Source organism: Agelaius tricolor, unplaced genomic scaffold (genome assembly GCF_023055355.1).
Source record: "Agelaius tricolor isolate 1412-34295 unplaced genomic scaffold, bAgeTri1.0.p SCAF_16, whole genome shotgun sequence".
Lineage (NCBI taxonomy): Eukaryota > Metazoa > Chordata > Aves > Passeriformes > Icteridae > Agelaius > Agelaius tricolor.
In genome coordinates, this window is record NW_027269276.1 from 15,412,433 (window position 1) to 15,430,792 (window position 18,360).

General features: G+C 39.6%; 1 protein-coding gene across 13 annotated transcripts in view; it reads right to left on the bottom strand.

The window, feature by feature from the left end:
- Window positions 1-18,360, bottom strand: part of HERC1 (HECT and RLD domain containing E3 ubiquitin protein ligase family member 1) — a 102,182-nt gene that overhangs the window by 27,560 nt on the left and 56,262 nt on the right. For 11 of the 13 annotated variants that reach the window (XM_071441708.1, XM_071441710.1, XM_071441711.1 and 8 more), the window contains exons 26-42: window positions 12,733-13,004; window positions 12,214-12,429; window positions 12,004-12,124; window positions 11,225-11,462; window positions 10,154-10,347; window positions 9,068-9,223; window positions 8,729-8,835; window positions 8,387-8,497; window positions 8,129-8,305; window positions 7,252-7,491; window positions 6,974-7,057; window positions 5,979-6,499; window positions 3,710-4,485; window positions 2,830-3,028; window positions 1,764-1,924; window positions 488-604; window positions 80-311 (exon numbers count right to left, since the gene is read on the bottom strand). In XM_071441708.1, coding sequence (XP_071297809.1) covers window positions 80-311; window positions 488-604; window positions 1,764-1,924; window positions 2,830-3,028; window positions 3,710-4,485; window positions 5,979-6,499; window positions 6,974-7,057; window positions 7,252-7,491; window positions 8,129-8,305; window positions 8,387-8,497; window positions 8,729-8,835; window positions 9,068-9,223; window positions 10,154-10,347; window positions 11,225-11,462; window positions 12,004-12,124; window positions 12,214-12,429; window positions 12,733-13,004 — 3,922 coding nt within the window. The remainder of the gene's footprint in view (window positions 1-79; window positions 312-487; window positions 605-1,763; window positions 1,925-2,829; window positions 3,029-3,709; window positions 4,486-5,978; window positions 6,500-6,973; window positions 7,058-7,251; window positions 7,492-8,128; window positions 8,306-8,386; window positions 8,498-8,728; window positions 8,836-9,067; window positions 9,224-10,153; window positions 10,348-11,224; window positions 11,463-12,003; window positions 12,125-12,213; window positions 12,430-12,732; window positions 13,005-18,360) is intronic. The other 2 variants (XM_071441713.1, XM_071441716.1) reach the window with 2 other exon arrangements.

Genomic DNA, 18,360 nt, shown 5'->3' on the forward strand with positions numbered 1-18,360 from the left:
AAAGTAATGCAACAATGAATTTGTGAGAATTCCAGTTTCAGGAAACAGATTACAATAAATTACAAGAAAATTCTTCTACCTCTCACTAAAGCCTTCCTCCAATTCAGGGGCATCAGCAGAAGGGATATCACCTGGAGACTGCAAATAGCAATGATCCCCAGATTTCCCACTGCTGCCAGAGACGACTGCTCCGTGCCGTGACTCTCCGGTCCCCTCTGACTGGGGCTCTTCATCATCTTCGTTTCCAGGGTGCTCGATCATCCACATGGCCAGCACTGTGATGTTCTGTGCATCTGCTTCTCCTCTGGCACCTGAAAGCAGGAAAACCACACTTTGGAACTGTATTTTACCACTGATGGTTACAAAAAGAGCAATCTGTTTTTTACAGAAATGGTTATAAAACTTAAAAATTAAGTATTCTACTGGAAAACAAGCGTTTCATGTGTATCCAGTCTTTCAGTTAAACTGATATTATAGCTATAATTACCTGTAGCTTCCATAGCTTTTGCAATCTGCCTGAGGGAGAACCCCATTTCTAGCAAGGGAACAGCAATGGCAGGAGGAGGAGGAGATGTTGAAAGTCGGCTGCTTGGATCAGACAAAGCTTAAAAGACAGAAAATGATAACTGTAAAGCACATAAATCTTTCTCTAGTGTTACTTTATTACACCTTACTACATGTGGAAATGCAGAGCAAGAAACAATCAGCTTGAACTAAGGGAATAATAACTCCCAACTTTCCTCTCAATTACTTTCCACAAAATAAGACACTTTCTGTAACAAAACCAGATGGAGTTCCTTCTTCTTTGTAACATAGATTATGTTCACTGACTTGGTTTGATCAAGTAGGATACTGATGATATGCAAAAAACTAATTAAGCAATTTCTATTGTTTTCATTTTGAACTGTATCAATTATCTATTTGATCCATATTTAGGTAGCCTAGATAAAGTTATCCTTGTCTGAATCAGAGATTCCCAAGGGGTGAGATCATTATACATTCCTCTTAAGGTACAGAAAAAGACCTCAGCTGAACTCAGAACGGATCTGAAAAACCTCTTAGTGGATGATGGTGGTGATTCTGTGCAGAGTCATTCAAGGGACTCTGAAGAAGTCAGTTACTGCCCCAAACCCCCAGTTTCCTTCTGACTTGCCATAAAAGTGATGTCTAATCAGTGAAGACAAAAATGCACTAACAAACAAACACTGTTGTAAAGACACTATCACAACTAGAAGCAAATCATCTCATCTATAAATCAAAAGAAAAAAAAAGAGACATGAAACTGAGGGGATCAGTTGCTATGTAACACATGAACCACTAAACACCCCAATTAATAGCACAGATATAAGGGCAAGAATAAAAAGTACTGGTGAATGTACCATAAAATACATTAATTCTTGTTTTCTGTGTGGTATGTGATCTAACAAAAGCTAGAAAATTACTGCACTTACCAGCAGCACACAACCAAGTAAACAAGCCCAAATCAGATGAACATTTTGAAGCAGTTACCAATTATACTTCATTATTGTTTTTGAATCCAATCCACAGCTTTTAACACTCATTTTGTTTGCTTGATAAAGCCCACAGCTATATCACCTGTAACCTTTTTCCTAAGATAGTGACTAAAAGGTTTTCAACAATGCTTAGCATGTTTGTTTGCCTTAAGAAGAACTTCTGTTGGGTTTGCATCTCTTAAAACATGGCCCCTGAGCTCCTGTGACTTTCCTAACTTGTTCCCCCTTCTACTCCACTGGCAAGTTTACCTGTGCGATTGGCAGGCCTTGCAGACTGGGAATCTGGAGAGGTCAAACTTTGTCTCCTTCCAACTTCATCTGAAGGAGATGTTGGTAAAGAAGATATTGGAGGAGTCTGAGCACGTCGTGCTGGAAGTACAGTTGTAGTAGGATAACTGGAGAACATTTGCCTTGAAAAAAGAACAATATACATTTATGTTGAAGAGAGCCATGCTGAAAAAAGGTCTGACACAAGAAGTACATCCCACTGGAGTGCACTTGGCAAATCCTACTTGATGCAATTGAGTTCAGGAAGGGTAAGACACAACACGTACTTTGAGGCAACAGCTCACTTCTACCAACTTTATCTCTACAGTTAAGTTCTAAGCATGACATAAAAGACCCCTCAGAGACCAGGAGGTCCCCTAGGAGATAAAATATAAATAAACACTTTTCCCATTTCCATGGTTTGTTCAGAACTCAGGCTGACTAATAAATTAAGGCAGACTCACTAAGGTAAGTATTTGATGTTCACTGTCACAGTATGAAGACATTGTTCTGGCTTTTATCAAAAGATGTCTGCAAAACTTCTATGAATTAATAAACTTAGAAATGTATTCTATGCAAGGTAAAGCAGATTTCCTTCAACAGTGCAAACTGCCTCTGCAAATTGAGTAGCTTATCTTCCATTTCAGTATGTCAGGGTAAGCTGAAAGAACATCTTAGCTTTACAGGATGTTACCTACCAAGATCTACTCTGGTCTGAGAATCAAACGTTCACTAAAATGAATTTCAGAGATTTGTAATTTAAACTATACCAAATAAACATGAGAACTGAAGAACAACTTAAGGAGAACATTTTCTCCTTTTTAAAGAATTCAGTTATTACATTTATAAATGAGTGTATAGCAAAAGCTTAACAGCCTTCTAATAAAAAACACATGCCGTGCAAGGCAAAGTAACATTTAAACAGTGTCCCTCTGCAGGGGCAGTTCTTGGCAGCATTTTTAAGGGCTTAGGCAGCTGAAGACACATATTCTACTAAACCATGCAAACTGGTTCCCTACAGAGAATACATGCTAAAAGCATTTTTTACCTCAGCAGACTGAGAGGCATAACACCAGGTGATTCTGATGCTGGAACTGTTTCTGTATCAGTCACTGGCGTAGTAGCAGTGGTGGTATCCTCCAGAGAGCTGCTCATGAAAGATGTTGTGCTAGAAGCAGAAGGGCTGGTTGTAACTGGTGTTTGGGCTTGCTGAGACTGATCACCTTCTTCTACTTGTTGCTCCACTTCTGCAACAGAAAAATAAGGATGTTCTAGCAACATTAATTGTGCAGATCAAACCAGTAGCCATGGCTAAACTTTCAAAAGTAACTACTGTTATTTAGAATTCATCCCAGAAAAAGAAAGGGGTGTGCAGATTCTGCCACTAACTCATGGACTTGAGTAAAGAAATCAGTCCAGGAGCTCTTGCTGTTCTCACAGCGATACAAGGTAAATAGCAAACAAACCATTTACTTATGCAAAAGGCTATGATATTCAGATTTATGGTTGTAACAGCCTGGATTGTTCTCAAAACAGACAAAAGGGGAAGAGGTCTTAGATAAAAGTACAGCTGATTAACTATAAACCTATTTTTAACTCAGCTGTGCAACAGCATTTTAAGGGGTTTTTATTGTTGGTTTAGAAGAAGTGCAAATCCTTCTGACAAGTATACAGAGCACTGATCATTTTTAGAAATATTAAAGACATTAAAAACTTATTTCTGATTGATATGCATTCACTTTTTATGAAGATAAGGAATTAGGAAAAAGGCAAAAAAATCAGTGTTTTATCTATAAAACAGTAAACGGAGTTCTGTAAAATTTCTCTGATTCAGATTCCCCCAAAGTACAACCACTACAAATCGGCAAGACTACGTTAACTGTATTATCCTTGTTACTATTCATTTTCATCTCATTTTGAAAACGTACCTTGTTTAAGTCTGCCACCAAACTGGTCCTCCAGCAGCCCATGCACCACTAATTTGTAGATCATGGCCTGTGCCCGCTCCAGGTCAGCCAGCCCCAGCGCCCTCTTGATGGGCGAGCGCATGACGGCGCGTTTCACCATGTGCCGCATCAGGAACTGCAGCGCCGCGCGCAGCTCCACGTCCTCGTGCACCACCGGCGACCCCGCGCAGTCCGAGTTGTGGCCGTTCTCTGCCAGCACTTTGGGGATTAACAGCAGCTCAGCATACTTACTACAACTAAGAAGAACACTAAGTGACTTCATAGCACCAAGATAAAGGTAGGACAGCTGCACAGCTCGGATTTCTGACTGCACTATATCGTGACTTCGTGGGGTGTGCTCATGATTCTTCTTTCTTCCTTCAGCAGGCTGGTGCTGGGATTCCATACCTAGTGTTGATGGTTCTAGAGAAAAGGAAACAATTTCATTTTCCGACTTAGAGGTTGTAGCACCGTGTCCTTTGTTATCATCAGCACTTTGGCCTAATCGTGTATCTGATCCAATGTCACCCTCCATTTTCTGCTCCATTTCCCCTTTATCTTCAGATTCATGTCTGTGTTTTTTCTCATGTCTCTTGGTGCTTTGCTTTCCCGTATCTTCATGAATGCCAGTCAGATAGGTAAGGTCCAGTAACACAGTAGCTGTCAGCCCACGAAATCTTGCAACATCAAAAGGCAGTGGTTCACAGGGCTCCAGATTATACAACGGAGTATCACTAGGCGACCAAAAAGTTGGGAAGCTTTAATAAAGATCAGAATGACACAGGAAAAAGCAAGTGAGGGAGAGACAGAAGGAAAGTTCAGGAAGTAATGTAGGCAAATAAGATGCAAAATATATTTAATAAAACAAACCAATTCTAAAAATTAAATGCAAACAGGGGAAAATGAGGTTATGATCAGAAAACAGGGAGATATGGTTTCAAAGCAAATGCAACAAAGCATACACAGGTTTTCAACAACAAGCACTGAAACCCAGAAGCCCCACAGAAGCTATCCATTCTGTGCTAACACAGGCTCTGGATATATTACTTATCAGAAATATGGAACAGACTTTTATTAAGAAAAACTATCTGAACGTAAATATTATCATCATACCCGAATCTTAACAGGTATAAAAGCTTATAAAGAAAACTTTTAAACATTAAGGAAAAGCTTTGATTGACCTCAGCTATTCATCGCAACGAGCACACTACTGAGAGCTCAGGACAATTCTGTCTCTGGTGTGTCAGGACAGACCACCCAGTGAGGACAGTGACCTTTGAAAAACACAGGTCAGAAAACCTAACAGACAGATCTACCTGTCCATCTATATTCAGGGATATTTTCTGGTACTATTTAGGACTGTTACACTTGACTAATTTTCACTTGAAGCGGACAAAAATTCACCAGCCTGTATTTTCATACGCCTTGTATTTTCATACATCCAGCAGATAAATGACTTTTAAATCTTCCTTTTACTATCCCAAAAACTTTTCTACTCTTACAATGTAAACTTCTACCTAAAAATGAAAGCAAGCTTTAGCCTGGTTTTAATTAAAAAGGTGAAAAATGAACCTAATTAAATGCTTTATCAAAAGCTTGCTTATGATCAAGTGCTATTCCACGTTACTCAAATAAAACTTTGAATTATTTTAAGGGCTACACTGTCACATGGGCATACTTGAAAGAATTTACACCTGAACTAAATCAACTGCACTTTGGTATATTTAGTCAAAGGGACCACAGCCCTTGCAAAGACAAAACAGACATAATGTTGCAACAGCTAGAAAAGTGAAGTGACCTCGGCTATTTCAGAATGTAATTGTAACTGGCAGGGAAACGAGAAAAAAAAAGTCACTGCTCAATTTCTTCAAATGACTTCTTCAGCTATAGGCAGAAGCAGTTCAAGAAAGTTAATCACATCTTCTCCACAGAAAAACACAGGCAATTCTTGTGAAAGCACCAAGAAGCTCAGAGAAGCTTCATTTCAGCTTCCCTCCAGGTGCTTTCCCTTTGAAGGCTTGTCTGCAAGACAGGTGGGAAAAGGAGCATCTCCTTCCAGCCTTGAACACTTCAAGGCAGGTGGGAGAATGAATGAACACTACCTCAAGGCAGCATTAATTTCAGTATCACTGAAGTCTACAATTGAAGTAATTGATCAGCATGATTCTAATATGAAGGATAGGTTTCTTCTGAGATTTCCAGCCACAAACCACTACCACTACACAGCAAAAAGTGCAGGAAATGGGCATACCTGATTGTAATCTCTGCTTCATCCCACTGGACCTTGGCAGAGGTACTGCCCTCCTTCACCACCCCCAGCAGGGTGGCATGACGGCCCGTTTGCTTGTGGACACATCGACCTCCAACTCTGAGCCCAGCATCCACTCCTCCAATCACGGCTAGGACAGGCCACACCTCCACACAGAGCATCTTCAGCTGCAGCTCGGACAGCTCTGCCAGGCCATGGCGGCTGTGCTTGCTTTTCTCCTCCTCTTTGTTTTCTTTCTCCTCTCTCACCTCGTTCTCTTCTCGGCTTTGAACAGAGCGACTTTTCTTCAGTTTTTGACCTGCTTCCTTAAGACATGTTTTGATTTTATTCAGCCTTTCCATCATTTTTTTATTGATGCAGTGTGTCCAGCGGTCTGTGCGATGCAGGATTCGAATGAGCTGGATGGTGGCTTCTGCCAGCACTGCAGCAACAGGACTGCAGATGGGATCACCAGGCAGCAAATCTCTTGGTGTCCCACGCATCTGCATATCACAGATCTTCACCTGTTTTAAGAGAACAGTTTTCAAATTATCTTCTCAACATACCTCAATAAGCTCTTCTTATAAATACTGGAGTGGCCTAGAATAGAAATAATTACTAGCACTGACTTTTTTTTCCCTCAGAATCCCTAGGAAATCCACCTTAACAGTGAGCAAACCTCCATCCTTCAGACTCAAGGATGCTGAAACTACGTATTTCATGGTTTCTCACACAAGACTATCTAGAAATCCTAATACTACACTTTCCTTGGTTTCTGGGGAATAGAATATTTTGTGTAGAACATGAAGCCTTTAAATCTATTCTAAATACTAAAATACATTTTTAATTTACAATAGGTTACCATAATTGAAACACTCTGTATTAGCAACACTGTTTTGGCCAGTAATGCAAAGCAGCACCATAGAGGCTGCTCTGATGAATACTGACTCTGTACCAGTCTAAACCAGTAAACCTCCACAGATGAACATTTCAGTTACCTTCTCTCCTGGGTTACTGCTATAGAACATAACACAAGGGTATAACTCAGCTGCATCCACATCTTCAAAAGCTAGTTTTGGCTCCTAGGGAAGAAGCAAAAGAAAAACCCCTCAGTCTTAGAACACCCTAACAAGCAAAAATATGAAACACGAGAAAGTTATGTTTGTATTATAAATCTTCTAAGTACTGAAACTGCCAAATGTTTTAACTCTCATGCTTATCCATGCCATATTACCTTTGCAAGAAAACCCACCAAAAAACTAATTATGTTAAATACCTCTCCATTTTTACCAAAGGAAATAGTTCTTGCTTCCATATCTAACACACATGTAATGAAATCTCCTTGGGTAAAGCTTGACAGAGTCAAAGTCTGCTCTCCATTGTGATACAGGTTGCCACTGTAGGCTCTGTAGAGCCACATATCCGAGGTAGTGCGGTGGTTGAAGTCATGCACGGGCCAGCGAGACACTCCCACACAAGTGCCTTCATTGCCTCTGTTCTCCTTCACGATGTAGAACTAACAGGGCAAAACAAACACACAGGGAAAAACATCAGGAATATACACCTGAACACAACAGAGCAATGAAAATCTTCCTTACATAAATGTATGTCTACTTTTAACTGTTTCTCACAGAAGCTTTTAATGAGAAAAACAGTAAGTTTATATGCTAAAACCATTTTAAAAATCCTTCCAAATGATGTATTTAACACTGCTCTCATCAGTCAGGCTGATGTGTGTTTTTTGCAGGAAAACAACATGCTTTGTGAAATGTTTTTCTACAAAAAAAAATCCTAAATCTACATAATTCAGTAGGTAAATTTTGCAAAACTGCACATGCATGCTGACTATGGACCTTAGGGGCAACTGCCATTACCTCTAATAACACATAACCATCTCCAATCTGCATGCTGAAATACTCAAATCCCACCACTCAAAAGCAGACACAAACTCTTCCCTTGGCACTGAAAAATCACAGAATGACTTAGGTTGGAGAACATCCTTACAATTATTGAGTCTAACCTAAATGTAACACTGCCATTTACTCAAGAATCGTGTCATAAGTGAAAAACACAGGCAGCTGCTGTTAATAAAACATAGCACATTTCCAAAACAACGAGAGAGAAGGTAAGAAATACACATTTATGCAACCTACCTTCCACTGGTAACACCCAGAAGTAACTCCAGTGGAAGCTAAGCCATATCCTTTGCCTCCACTTCCATGAGTTAGAATCTGCCCGTTCTCCACTATGCAGCACTGAGCTTTCTCAGGATCAAAGGACACTTCCTGGATGGGAAGATTCTCATCTTCATCCTCAGACTCTCCTTGCTTCTACGAGAAATAGAACAAAATATCTGTAGTAAATGTAATTCAGCTGCATTCAGTCACAAGACAAAGTACAAGCACTGTTACCTGGAGCTTTATTTCCTGTTCTTTCTCCTTTATTTGAATTGCATGTTTGGCCTGGGCTATGGGACTCTCCCACATGCAGTCAGACAGAAGTGAGAACAGCCGTTCAACAACCTGGGGCATGGGGATACAATTCAGATCATTTTAATGCCAACATGAGGACAGCAGCAACATTATATTGTTTTACTTTCCTTTGTAGGTATAAACATCAAAATATTTAGTGTTCTTAGATTAACAAGTAAATACACTGAGCCTTGTTTGACTTGGATTTTGAAACTTATGAAACATTTAGCAGTTTAAGAGCTTTTTGAGGAAATGTGAAAGTTTATAACAAAATATAAAGACCTGAGCCATCTGATCATCTTCAACGCCAGATTCACATGCAGGTAACACAGCTTCTAGTACATGAAGTGCAAGCAGTCTAGTCCTCAAATTGCCAACCAAGGGAACTCCTGAAGACGGAACAAAGTGTCAATAATCTTAAAATTACTTCAGCTTCAGGCCTGCCCCTGGTTCCATGCCCCCAGTGCCCCAAAGTGTAAGCCCTGTACACCTATACTGCAGTTGGTTTGAATTGTTCACTAGGAACTCACTATGCAATACATGTTCTAACAGGGCTTAGTTTTTGGAATTGCACTACAGAAATTCAAAGTAACCATGGAGCACATTTTGACATGATCATACCTGAGCAACACTTCTGGGAAGCAATGTTAAGAAGGACTTCTGTCCACTTTGGAGATGCCATCTTGGACTGAATTGCTTTTGAAGACACAACTCTACGCAGGAACACAAGGAAGTCTCCCAGGTGCAATTCTGCTGCATGTTGCTTTCGGAGGGCAGCTAGGAAGTTAAAGCAAAAGTTTTCATTTACAGCCTTAATATTACAACTTGACTGCCAGTCCTGGTTACCAGGAACAACCTGTTCTGCAGGTAAAAGCACAAGGATCAGTTATTACAGGGTGGCTGGCTGTTAACCTTAGCTGGCTGGTGCCCACCAAGCTGTGCTCTCAACTCCTGCTCCTCAGCAAGACACAGAGAGAAAATAACATTAAACTTTGGTGGGCCAAGGTAAGGGAGGGAGACCGCTGTGCAAAGACCTCATATTCTAATTTCTGATTAATTATCTTACTAATTCATCAGGCATGGCTTTACTTTAAAGTGAAGACAGTTAAAAGCACAAACAAAAACATATATATCCTTAAAACCAAGCTACAATAAAAATTCTTCAAAAGCATTTCCACCAAAATTCAAAATGCTCATTAAGGGATTGTAAGCTACATGAAGATACCAGTAAGCTTATTTAGAAAATACTGAAATCTTTTGTTGTGGACTTTCCCATATGACACAGTAGCAGCACCTTCTTGCCATCCACTCGGACTGCAAAACTGCATAATACAAAGCAAATACAATAATTTCCTGAATAAAGCTGTATTTATTAATTTAGATAATTAAATTTCTATTACCACATTTATGAAAAACACTACGACAACCAACTCATTTTTTAAGGAAAACTATATTCTCTTCCTAATTCCAAGCGCAATGAAGTAATTCTTATTCTCAGCCTGCTCCTGTCCTTGCAGTTTTGTGCATCAATTCTGTGTAAATCTGAACTGAGCACAAAATCACTTGATGACTTTAATCTAAATTACAGAATTAAAAATGACCCAACAAAAACCAATACACAATAGAGTGGATGAGCACCTCAGCATTCAGTGCTTTCTTCTGTTTCCTGGTATTTTAGAATTGTTAGAAATTATGTACGATAATTACCTCTGAAGTCTCTCTTCTCATTATCCCCATTTGAATCTGCCTTTTTTGATTCCACTTCACCTTCCTCAGCTTCCCCTTCTCCAAAGGAAGCCATCAGCATCACACCAGCTTGTGATAGCAAGTTCTTCAGCTGGCTGCATAATAAATCCAGCAAGGACTGTACCACCTTTGGGCTCAGTTTATCTGCATAGGTTCTGTACACACACAAAAAGAAAATCAAGAGTACTTGGGAGCTGATCTAAGGAACAGTAATTGCAGAAGGTTACTCTTCCCCATCCTCCATTACGGGCTTAAATTCTTTGTATTATTTTAACCCTATCTTTAATACAAATGAAAACAGTCCTAATCTTTGGAGTCAAAGGATAAGTTTTCGGTACTTTCTAGGGTAAAGATGAACAACTCCATTAATTAAACATAATTCCACTGCAATTTCTATGCACGGGGTGCTGTTTGGGTTTGGGAGATTTTTTTGGTGTAGGATTATTGGGCTCTTTTACATAGATTTGGCAGGTAAATGCAATGTGTTGTACAAAGACTGAAAGGAAGATGCAAATACTGAATATCAATACTCTCACTTCAACTAGAAAACCCCTTCTCCACTTGTGTTTTCTTTACTGAGTAAGAATAAATATTTAAGTATTGCTAGGACTTTGCATGCTGGCCCATGGTCTAGCACTCTTTCTCAGAAAATTCTTTCATATTCTGGAAAGAAGCACTATGTCCTGCTCTGAGAAACTCTCACATTACCAGTACTGCTTTCACACAGCAACAGGAAGTCTTATCACATCAACTGAACACCTCCACACAAAGCTGAAGAAGCAAAGTGGGGTAACTGGAATCCAGTGTTTACAGACCACAAAGTTGTGACTATTCAAGTTCAAACACTCTTAAGCAAAAATATTTGTTAGCCTTACATGTATCTTTCCTATGAATAATGTGACTACTCTTCCCCCCCACCCCTTCACTTATATATTTCTGAGCAACATTTACTGTTCTAATGAAAGCTCACACATTTTTCAAGGGTGCTGATAAGCTCAGTGATGAGGCTTCCCAAAAGCAAGGGACACTCACCCTGTGGTGATAGCCAAGATCTGCAGCAGTCTCGTGCTGGCTACTTTCAAAGCTGTGCTGAGCTGAGATATCCCAGTTTTGGGCAGCAGCTGCAGGGGCTGTCCTAACATGGTGTCTGTGCCACACAGCTGGGACAGCACATTTAACAGCCCCGTGGAAATGGCCAAGGAGACATCAACAGGCTGATAGTGCACGCTGAGAGCAAAGACTGTCACCAACAGAAGACGCTGCTGTGCTTCTAAGATTAAAATAAAGTCATTTTTTATTAATAAGATGTTCAGAGTAAGAATACTAAGACAGAAGATTAGCAAGTTATTTTTAAAATATAATTTAATTAATTAAATTTTCAAAGAAAAAGTGAGTTTTGTCAGACATTTTGAGGTAGTCTTTCTGATGAATCACTGCACTCTTCTTTAGCTCAATGTAACTCTGTGTCAAAATTGTCCAAGAAAGAGTAGCACACAGATCTAGCTTGTGATTTAATGTTCCGAGGCTAAAACTCAAACCAGAATCTTCTCTCTAAGATAAGGATAACTGGGTGAAATACTTCATTGTGTACTTTTTTCACATTGTTTCTCAAAGTGAAACACCAAAACGACCCAGGTAATAACAGCCACTGGGTTCTACCAGCCAAATCAGATTTCTCTTTCAGGAAAAGAAGTCAGATAGATAATTCAGTGAATTCTGGTCACTAATATCAAAGTCTGCCTTGGAAAACATACAAGCTGTTCTACTGTACATTAGGGAACATCTGGTTTGCAAATCTGCTTTTCACTTACCTATGTGATGCTTATTAGCTTGCAGAGCTCTTTCTAAAGTAGCAGATAATTGCTGGTAAATTTTGTGCACAGCCACCTGAATTTCAATTTGAATACTCCTCTTGGCTGCTCTGATACCATCCTGGGCCAAACAAACAAATAACTATTATAAAAACGGAGACATTTTTATCACTGGCTTATTGAAACAGCAGAAACTGCTGAAGTACACACCTGGTAGTGATGCAATCTTACACTCTCTCCTTTGGCCCCTGCATGTCCCACAGTGCCCAGACCAAAGCAGCCAGCAAGAAACTGGAGTCTGACAGAAGTAAGCAGTGAAGAAGACTGAAATCCTGGTACTTGGCGGCTTCCCATTAATGGCACACAGCCCTTTTCCTCCATTCCTGACAGAAGCACCAAAATCTGATGAAGCGCTTCCAGACGAAGCTAAAAATAAAGGCAGGCAAAAGACAATATGAACTAAGTAGCCAGAACCCTTAGAAATGGAAAGGGGATTCTAGTGAACTGTCAGCAAAGATGAATGAGGTCACTGCTTTCTCCTTCACATTTTTTTTTCTAAAAGGGAACACCTTCAGTTTTAGTTTGTTTACATAACGTTCCCAGCTCCAAGTGAGATATTTAACAGAAAAGAAGGAAAAATTACTTTAATAGATAGAATGTGGACACAGTTTCAAAAAAAATTCCTAGAATGAGCATAATGTATGAAGAATAAGAAGAGTTGAAAATTACCTCAGCCCTCAACTGCTGCTGCTCCATTGCAATTACTGATGCTTGTGGACTGGTGGACATACTTTCCTCTGGTTCCTTAAATCCTGGGGAGTTTCCCACATCTCCACTTACAAAACTGACAGCGTTTTCAATCAAAGTATGAACTCCAAGGGATCTTGAGAGATCAAAATCGGACTCAACAAATGAGTAGGAGGATGTGTATAACCAATCTCTGCTGTGCTTCAGTCGAACCCAGGAGTCACTCAGAGATTCCATGTGACTGTGCATTGCTCCTAAAGGTACACACAAGGAAGTCTCATCAACTCCAGTTCAGGTAACACATTTTGGCAGAAGGTAAAGACTAAGCTGCTGCTACTGACACAGGTGGAAAATGAATATTCACGTTATTTATACCATGCATTAAGCAACTTAGAGCAAAACACTTGATTTAAATTTACAGCAATTTCCCTAAAGAAAAGGCTGTATTTCTTTTAAATGCTCAGCACTACTGTAACAAGCTGCCATGTGAAAAAAAAACAAAAAGAAGCCACTCAAACTGCTCAGCTTAAAGCTGGAATACGGAATAAAAATGCTTTGCAGCTAAATGACATAACAGTGAAGAAAAGATTTTCTACCAACATAACTTATGCACTTGGATATTTACTTTGAGGTTTAAACATAAAGCAAGAGTGGATTTTAATCAAGCCACTGTATTTCATAGTTTTGAAAAAGCACAATGTTATTTTGAATGAAATATTTACAGAATTCATGACTGCAGAAGAGAACAGAAATTTTTTTTAGACTAAAGAGAACTTTGACTCAAGATAGACACATGTTTATTAAAACACTATCTAGAGTAAGTGTTAGATCTCTGCCATCTGGCAGTTTCACAAGTCTATTTTCAAGTATTTCCTATCATCAGCATGTCATCACCTGAAACTTTACTACCACTAATAAATGGACTTCTTCAAATGAGTATCAGTCCTCATTCTGCAGCACTGGAATTCATCACCACAGGTTTGATCCAATTTCCAAGAGAGTTTTGCTAGAACTCTCTCCCTGGCACAAATGAGTGCCATGCCACTCAAGCCATAACTTCATTAGCAGTCAATTGATAGGCATCAGTCAGTATTTTATTCCTTTTGTAGGTGCTGTTTGCCCACTTGGAGCCATGCAAAGTATGACAAGAGGGCACACCCTGCTCAGAAGAACTTCCCATCTGTACAGAGAGACTGTCTGGACACCTCTGTGGAAACCTAAACTGTGTACAAAAAATGTTTAAATATTTATCTACCTTGTGTACAGTAAGTTATAATTTGGAGAATCACAACCTGCTCACAGTACTCCTAGAAATCTGTATTACTTCAGTTTTAAAAATCTTTCTGCAGGGTATCAGCTTCAAACATTATTAAACATAGCCATTTTCAGAGAAAAGTCACACAAAGTCATAGGAATTCATCTGTCCAAGGCTTGCTTTCAACTGTAAACCTGAGTTCCAGTGCTAACAGCCAGATCCAAGTGACAGGGCCTCCTTTAATGCTGCCTCCCTACAGCAGCTGCTCACAGGAACAAGCAAAGACAGACACAGCAGTTTTGAACCTGGGCTAACTTTCCTAGAACCTACATAACTTTTTTCCTGAACTAAAGGCAAAATGCTGTTACTCTGCCAATGAGTCAGCACGTTGCAGGTCACAATTTGCACCTTCATGCAATTTACAAATTCAAAATACTGTGAAATTTTGCTTCTCTTTTGTCAACCAGGTTACTTTCATTTAGTTGCCAAAAATTTAAAATTGTCAGGGCTACGAATTATGAAAACCTCTTCACACCCCATTCTGTTTTCAGTAAATAGTGTTAACGTGCATTTCCATAGTATTCCTTACTAAGCAGACTGTTAAGGCTTCAGGAAGAGCCATCACAGTACTTAGGCCATACAGACTCAAGTTTATTTTGGAAAATGCAAAGATCATGTTCAAACACTTCTTTTCAAAGTGCAATCTAATTTCCTAATCTCTTCTGCTTTACATAACACAGGAAGACTACATGGTTTACAGAGAACAACCTATTTATCACCTTTACTGTGAAAAAATTTAAAGAAATTCAGTTACTCAATTTTACAATTGATACCTGGCAATAATATTTTTAAAAAAATAGATCACCTTTACTCTAATTTCTCTAAATTTAACATCAATTGTTAGAATAGTTGCTTTAAAGCTTTTCTTGAAAATCTAAGTTACATGGGGAAGTGGCTGGTGAGAAATATAAGTAAGACAGAACAGAACAAACAGGTGCTAAAATATTTGGTATCATGTAGGAAGCAATTTCCTGGCAAGTGCATGGAGAACAGAGCCCAGGAGAGAGGATAAATGAAGCCTCAGATTGCTCACAGGAAGCAGAGCTAAACCATTTCCTAGTCCACAGAACATGGCCTACAGAGCAAGAGCTCTTTCCAAAAGCCCCAAAGCCCTCCAGCCTCTGCACAGCAGGAGAGCTCCAAGCACCCCACAGTGACTTCAGCTTCCTCCCCTCCACCTGCCCCACTGCACTGTGCCACAGCACAGAATCAAAGCATTTGTCAAGAAACAAAAGCCAATTCCAGTGGCTTGAATCATAAGCTAAAGGAAATCTTTAACAGGTTTACAGAACATCAGAAGAAAATTTAGTTTTGATAGGCAACAAACCTTATAAGAAGCCCAAGCACAAATTAATAAAACCCTAAATTATTTAATATTTTAAGAAACTATGACATCTTAGCTAATTGTTTTAGTACAAAATGCAAGAATGTTTAAATATAACACCAATGTAAAAATATTTCTAATTTGGAGAAAAGTGCAATGATTACGAGTTACAGATTAAATATAGAACAATAGAAGTTATAATTGAAAGGAGAGAGTTTAAACACAAATATCAGGAATCAAAGGAGAATACTCCAGAACTAAAGATGTTTAACCATTAGGGCACAGAGTAAATTCTTCCCTCTTGAACATACTACATATCAGCAGAATAATCAAATATGTGGCTACATTGGAGCTCAGCTTGATTCTGTGTAACATCAATCACACAGAATTGATTGCAGTACAGCGCTTCCAGAAGCCTGCACAATCACATGAACAGAGCTGCACAGATGAATAAACCTGAAGCTTACAGTAAAACAAGAACTTTACTTGTCCTTAAAAGCCAGCTTGTAATAATGAGCTTTCTAAATGAATGTGGCAGAGCTGCAATCCACACTTTATAGAACAAAGGAAGCTATGTAGGGAAGCTATAGAGACAAAAAATAAACATGCCATCAGTTACTTGCTTGAAGCTCTTCTTTTTTCTGGGGCTCAACTGGCCAAAAAGGAGTAAATACACTACACCACACAAGAAGCAGAAGACAAAAGCACACATTTGAAACAGAAGGTAACATACTCATAAAATCTCTGCCTCATGTTATTCACTATCAGTCTCATCTCAATTAATACAATATACCAAGCAGCAAGGCATGTGGAAAAAATATTTACTCTTGTTTGGCATGAATACAGCCTAGATACCAATCTTTCTCAATTCTTCACCTTTAAGGAAAGAAGACATAATCCCCTGTAGCACAGCTGTATGCACTCATGTGTAGGGATGTTGGCATGCAGGTTCAAGTCCCTTCCTTATGCATTATTTGTCAATTCTCCAAGGTAGAATTCATTATTACAGGTACACTAAAATATTTCCATTCCGTTTGGATTTCAGTTAAGTTGCTGTTTTTTGTGAAACACCCCAGCTGTGTTAGTAAGGCACAGCAGTGCACACAAGTACACTGAAATTCACTGAGTTAAGTTACAGATGATCAAAAGCCAAGAGTGGAGGACTCCCATTGATCTGTAGCTGTTTGTGACTGCCCTGCTGGCTGTGGTTTCCTTACTGCTGTGCACATAACATGGTGTACAGCACCCCACAGGCCCTGTACACAACATGTACAACACCTGCAGGCACACTCTGGATCTGCAAAACTGAAACAAATCATCTAAGCAACAGAAAAAACAAAGGGCTTAGATACAAGGGGAAAAGAGCAATGTGCTGCTCATTACCCCTTACTGCAAAATTACTCAAAAAGATTTTTTCTGTATCTATGGAAGGAAAAGTTTACTAATAAAGAAATAACTGAATAATAGCAGGGAGCAAGATACTCAAAGGATCCTCAGGCTGAAGCAGGAATAGCCCAGTTCTTTTTCTGAATAGACAGAATAATTTAGGAAGGTAATCAGAATAAAGATTGGACTGAGTGGCTATGATGTTAATGAAGTTAAAAGAGAATGCTTTTCCTTCCATACTCATCAAAAAACCATAGGAACTCAGAGTATTATTGCCTTTATTGGTTACAGCACACCACAATAATAAAGATAAAACTGAAGGGGAGTCACCAAACATCCACAGCTGCCACTGCACTGTGCTGGCCACATGACAAGGGGTGGACAATCAAAAAAAGCTGCAAGTTACACCCTCAGCAAACACTGGGACATGCTTCAGTTCTAGGAGATAACTAGGATTCACAAAACAGACGTGTCACAAGAGACAAAAGACCATGAAAAGCACTGAGCTGAACAGCCCATCCATTTACCACACAAGTATTTGTAGATCTTTGTCTGACCTTGACAGATGTACGAGGAATGTTTTCCTGTAGGTGCACTCTCTGCCTCTGGCACTGGCTATCAACCAAAACTGGCATATGGATCACCCAGCACAAGCAGACAAGCCTGCATTACTGTGTGCTAACTCCCAAGGAAGTCTTCCAGTACCAAAACAGTGGCATCTGTACATGTTGTGACAGTGCTCAGGTTGCAAATGAGCTGTTTGAGTGTCTTTTTAGATTTTGGACAGATTCACTGTATTTACCTGTTTCTTTTCAGTGTTCAGACCTGGTAGAGAATCTTCTTGCTGCAATAAAAGTTTTGATGAAGTCTACTCTTGCACTATTCCTCACTTCCTGAGGCTTGTGACAAAAGTAACATTGGCCTAAGCAACAGTCCAGGAACCATAATTCAGGAGACAGATTGTACCTGAGACCTAATCCGAGATTATTTCCTAGGCTACTCTTAGGACACAGAGGATATCAAGTACAGAGTTCTGTGTCAGAGTAATGGCAAAGCTGGAAATGCCAACTTCAAAGCTTGTCCTGCAGATCAGGGGTTGACAGAGGCCTTCTGACAGATGTTCTAACCCAGAGAATGCCATGATACATCTGCTGTCACAGTAAAGGCAGCTCTAGGGCATTTCTTTATTTGCTCAACTGATTATGCATGGACAAGGCATCACTTTCCACATTAAATATTGAAATCTAATGAGTGTTGCCACTGATAACACCCTTTGCAATTCCAAAAGACTTTCAAAGGCATGAAACCTCTGAGTATTCTGCTCAATGATTAAGCCTTTTAAACCAGAATTCTTACCTCACGCAACAGTATCAAGGCTTCTGTTACTGAGGAATATCTTAACTCAACCTAATTCCTGTTTGCACAATCCCATGCTTTTTACAGATACAGCAGACCTGAGTCGTGATTCTCAGGCAGATTCTGCATCATCCAGATGGCAGTGGGACTTTTTAGTCCCCCCACCACCTTCTATCAGGGAGCTTATTGAGATTTCCCAGTATGAAGCAGTAACAAAGAGCACCAGGAA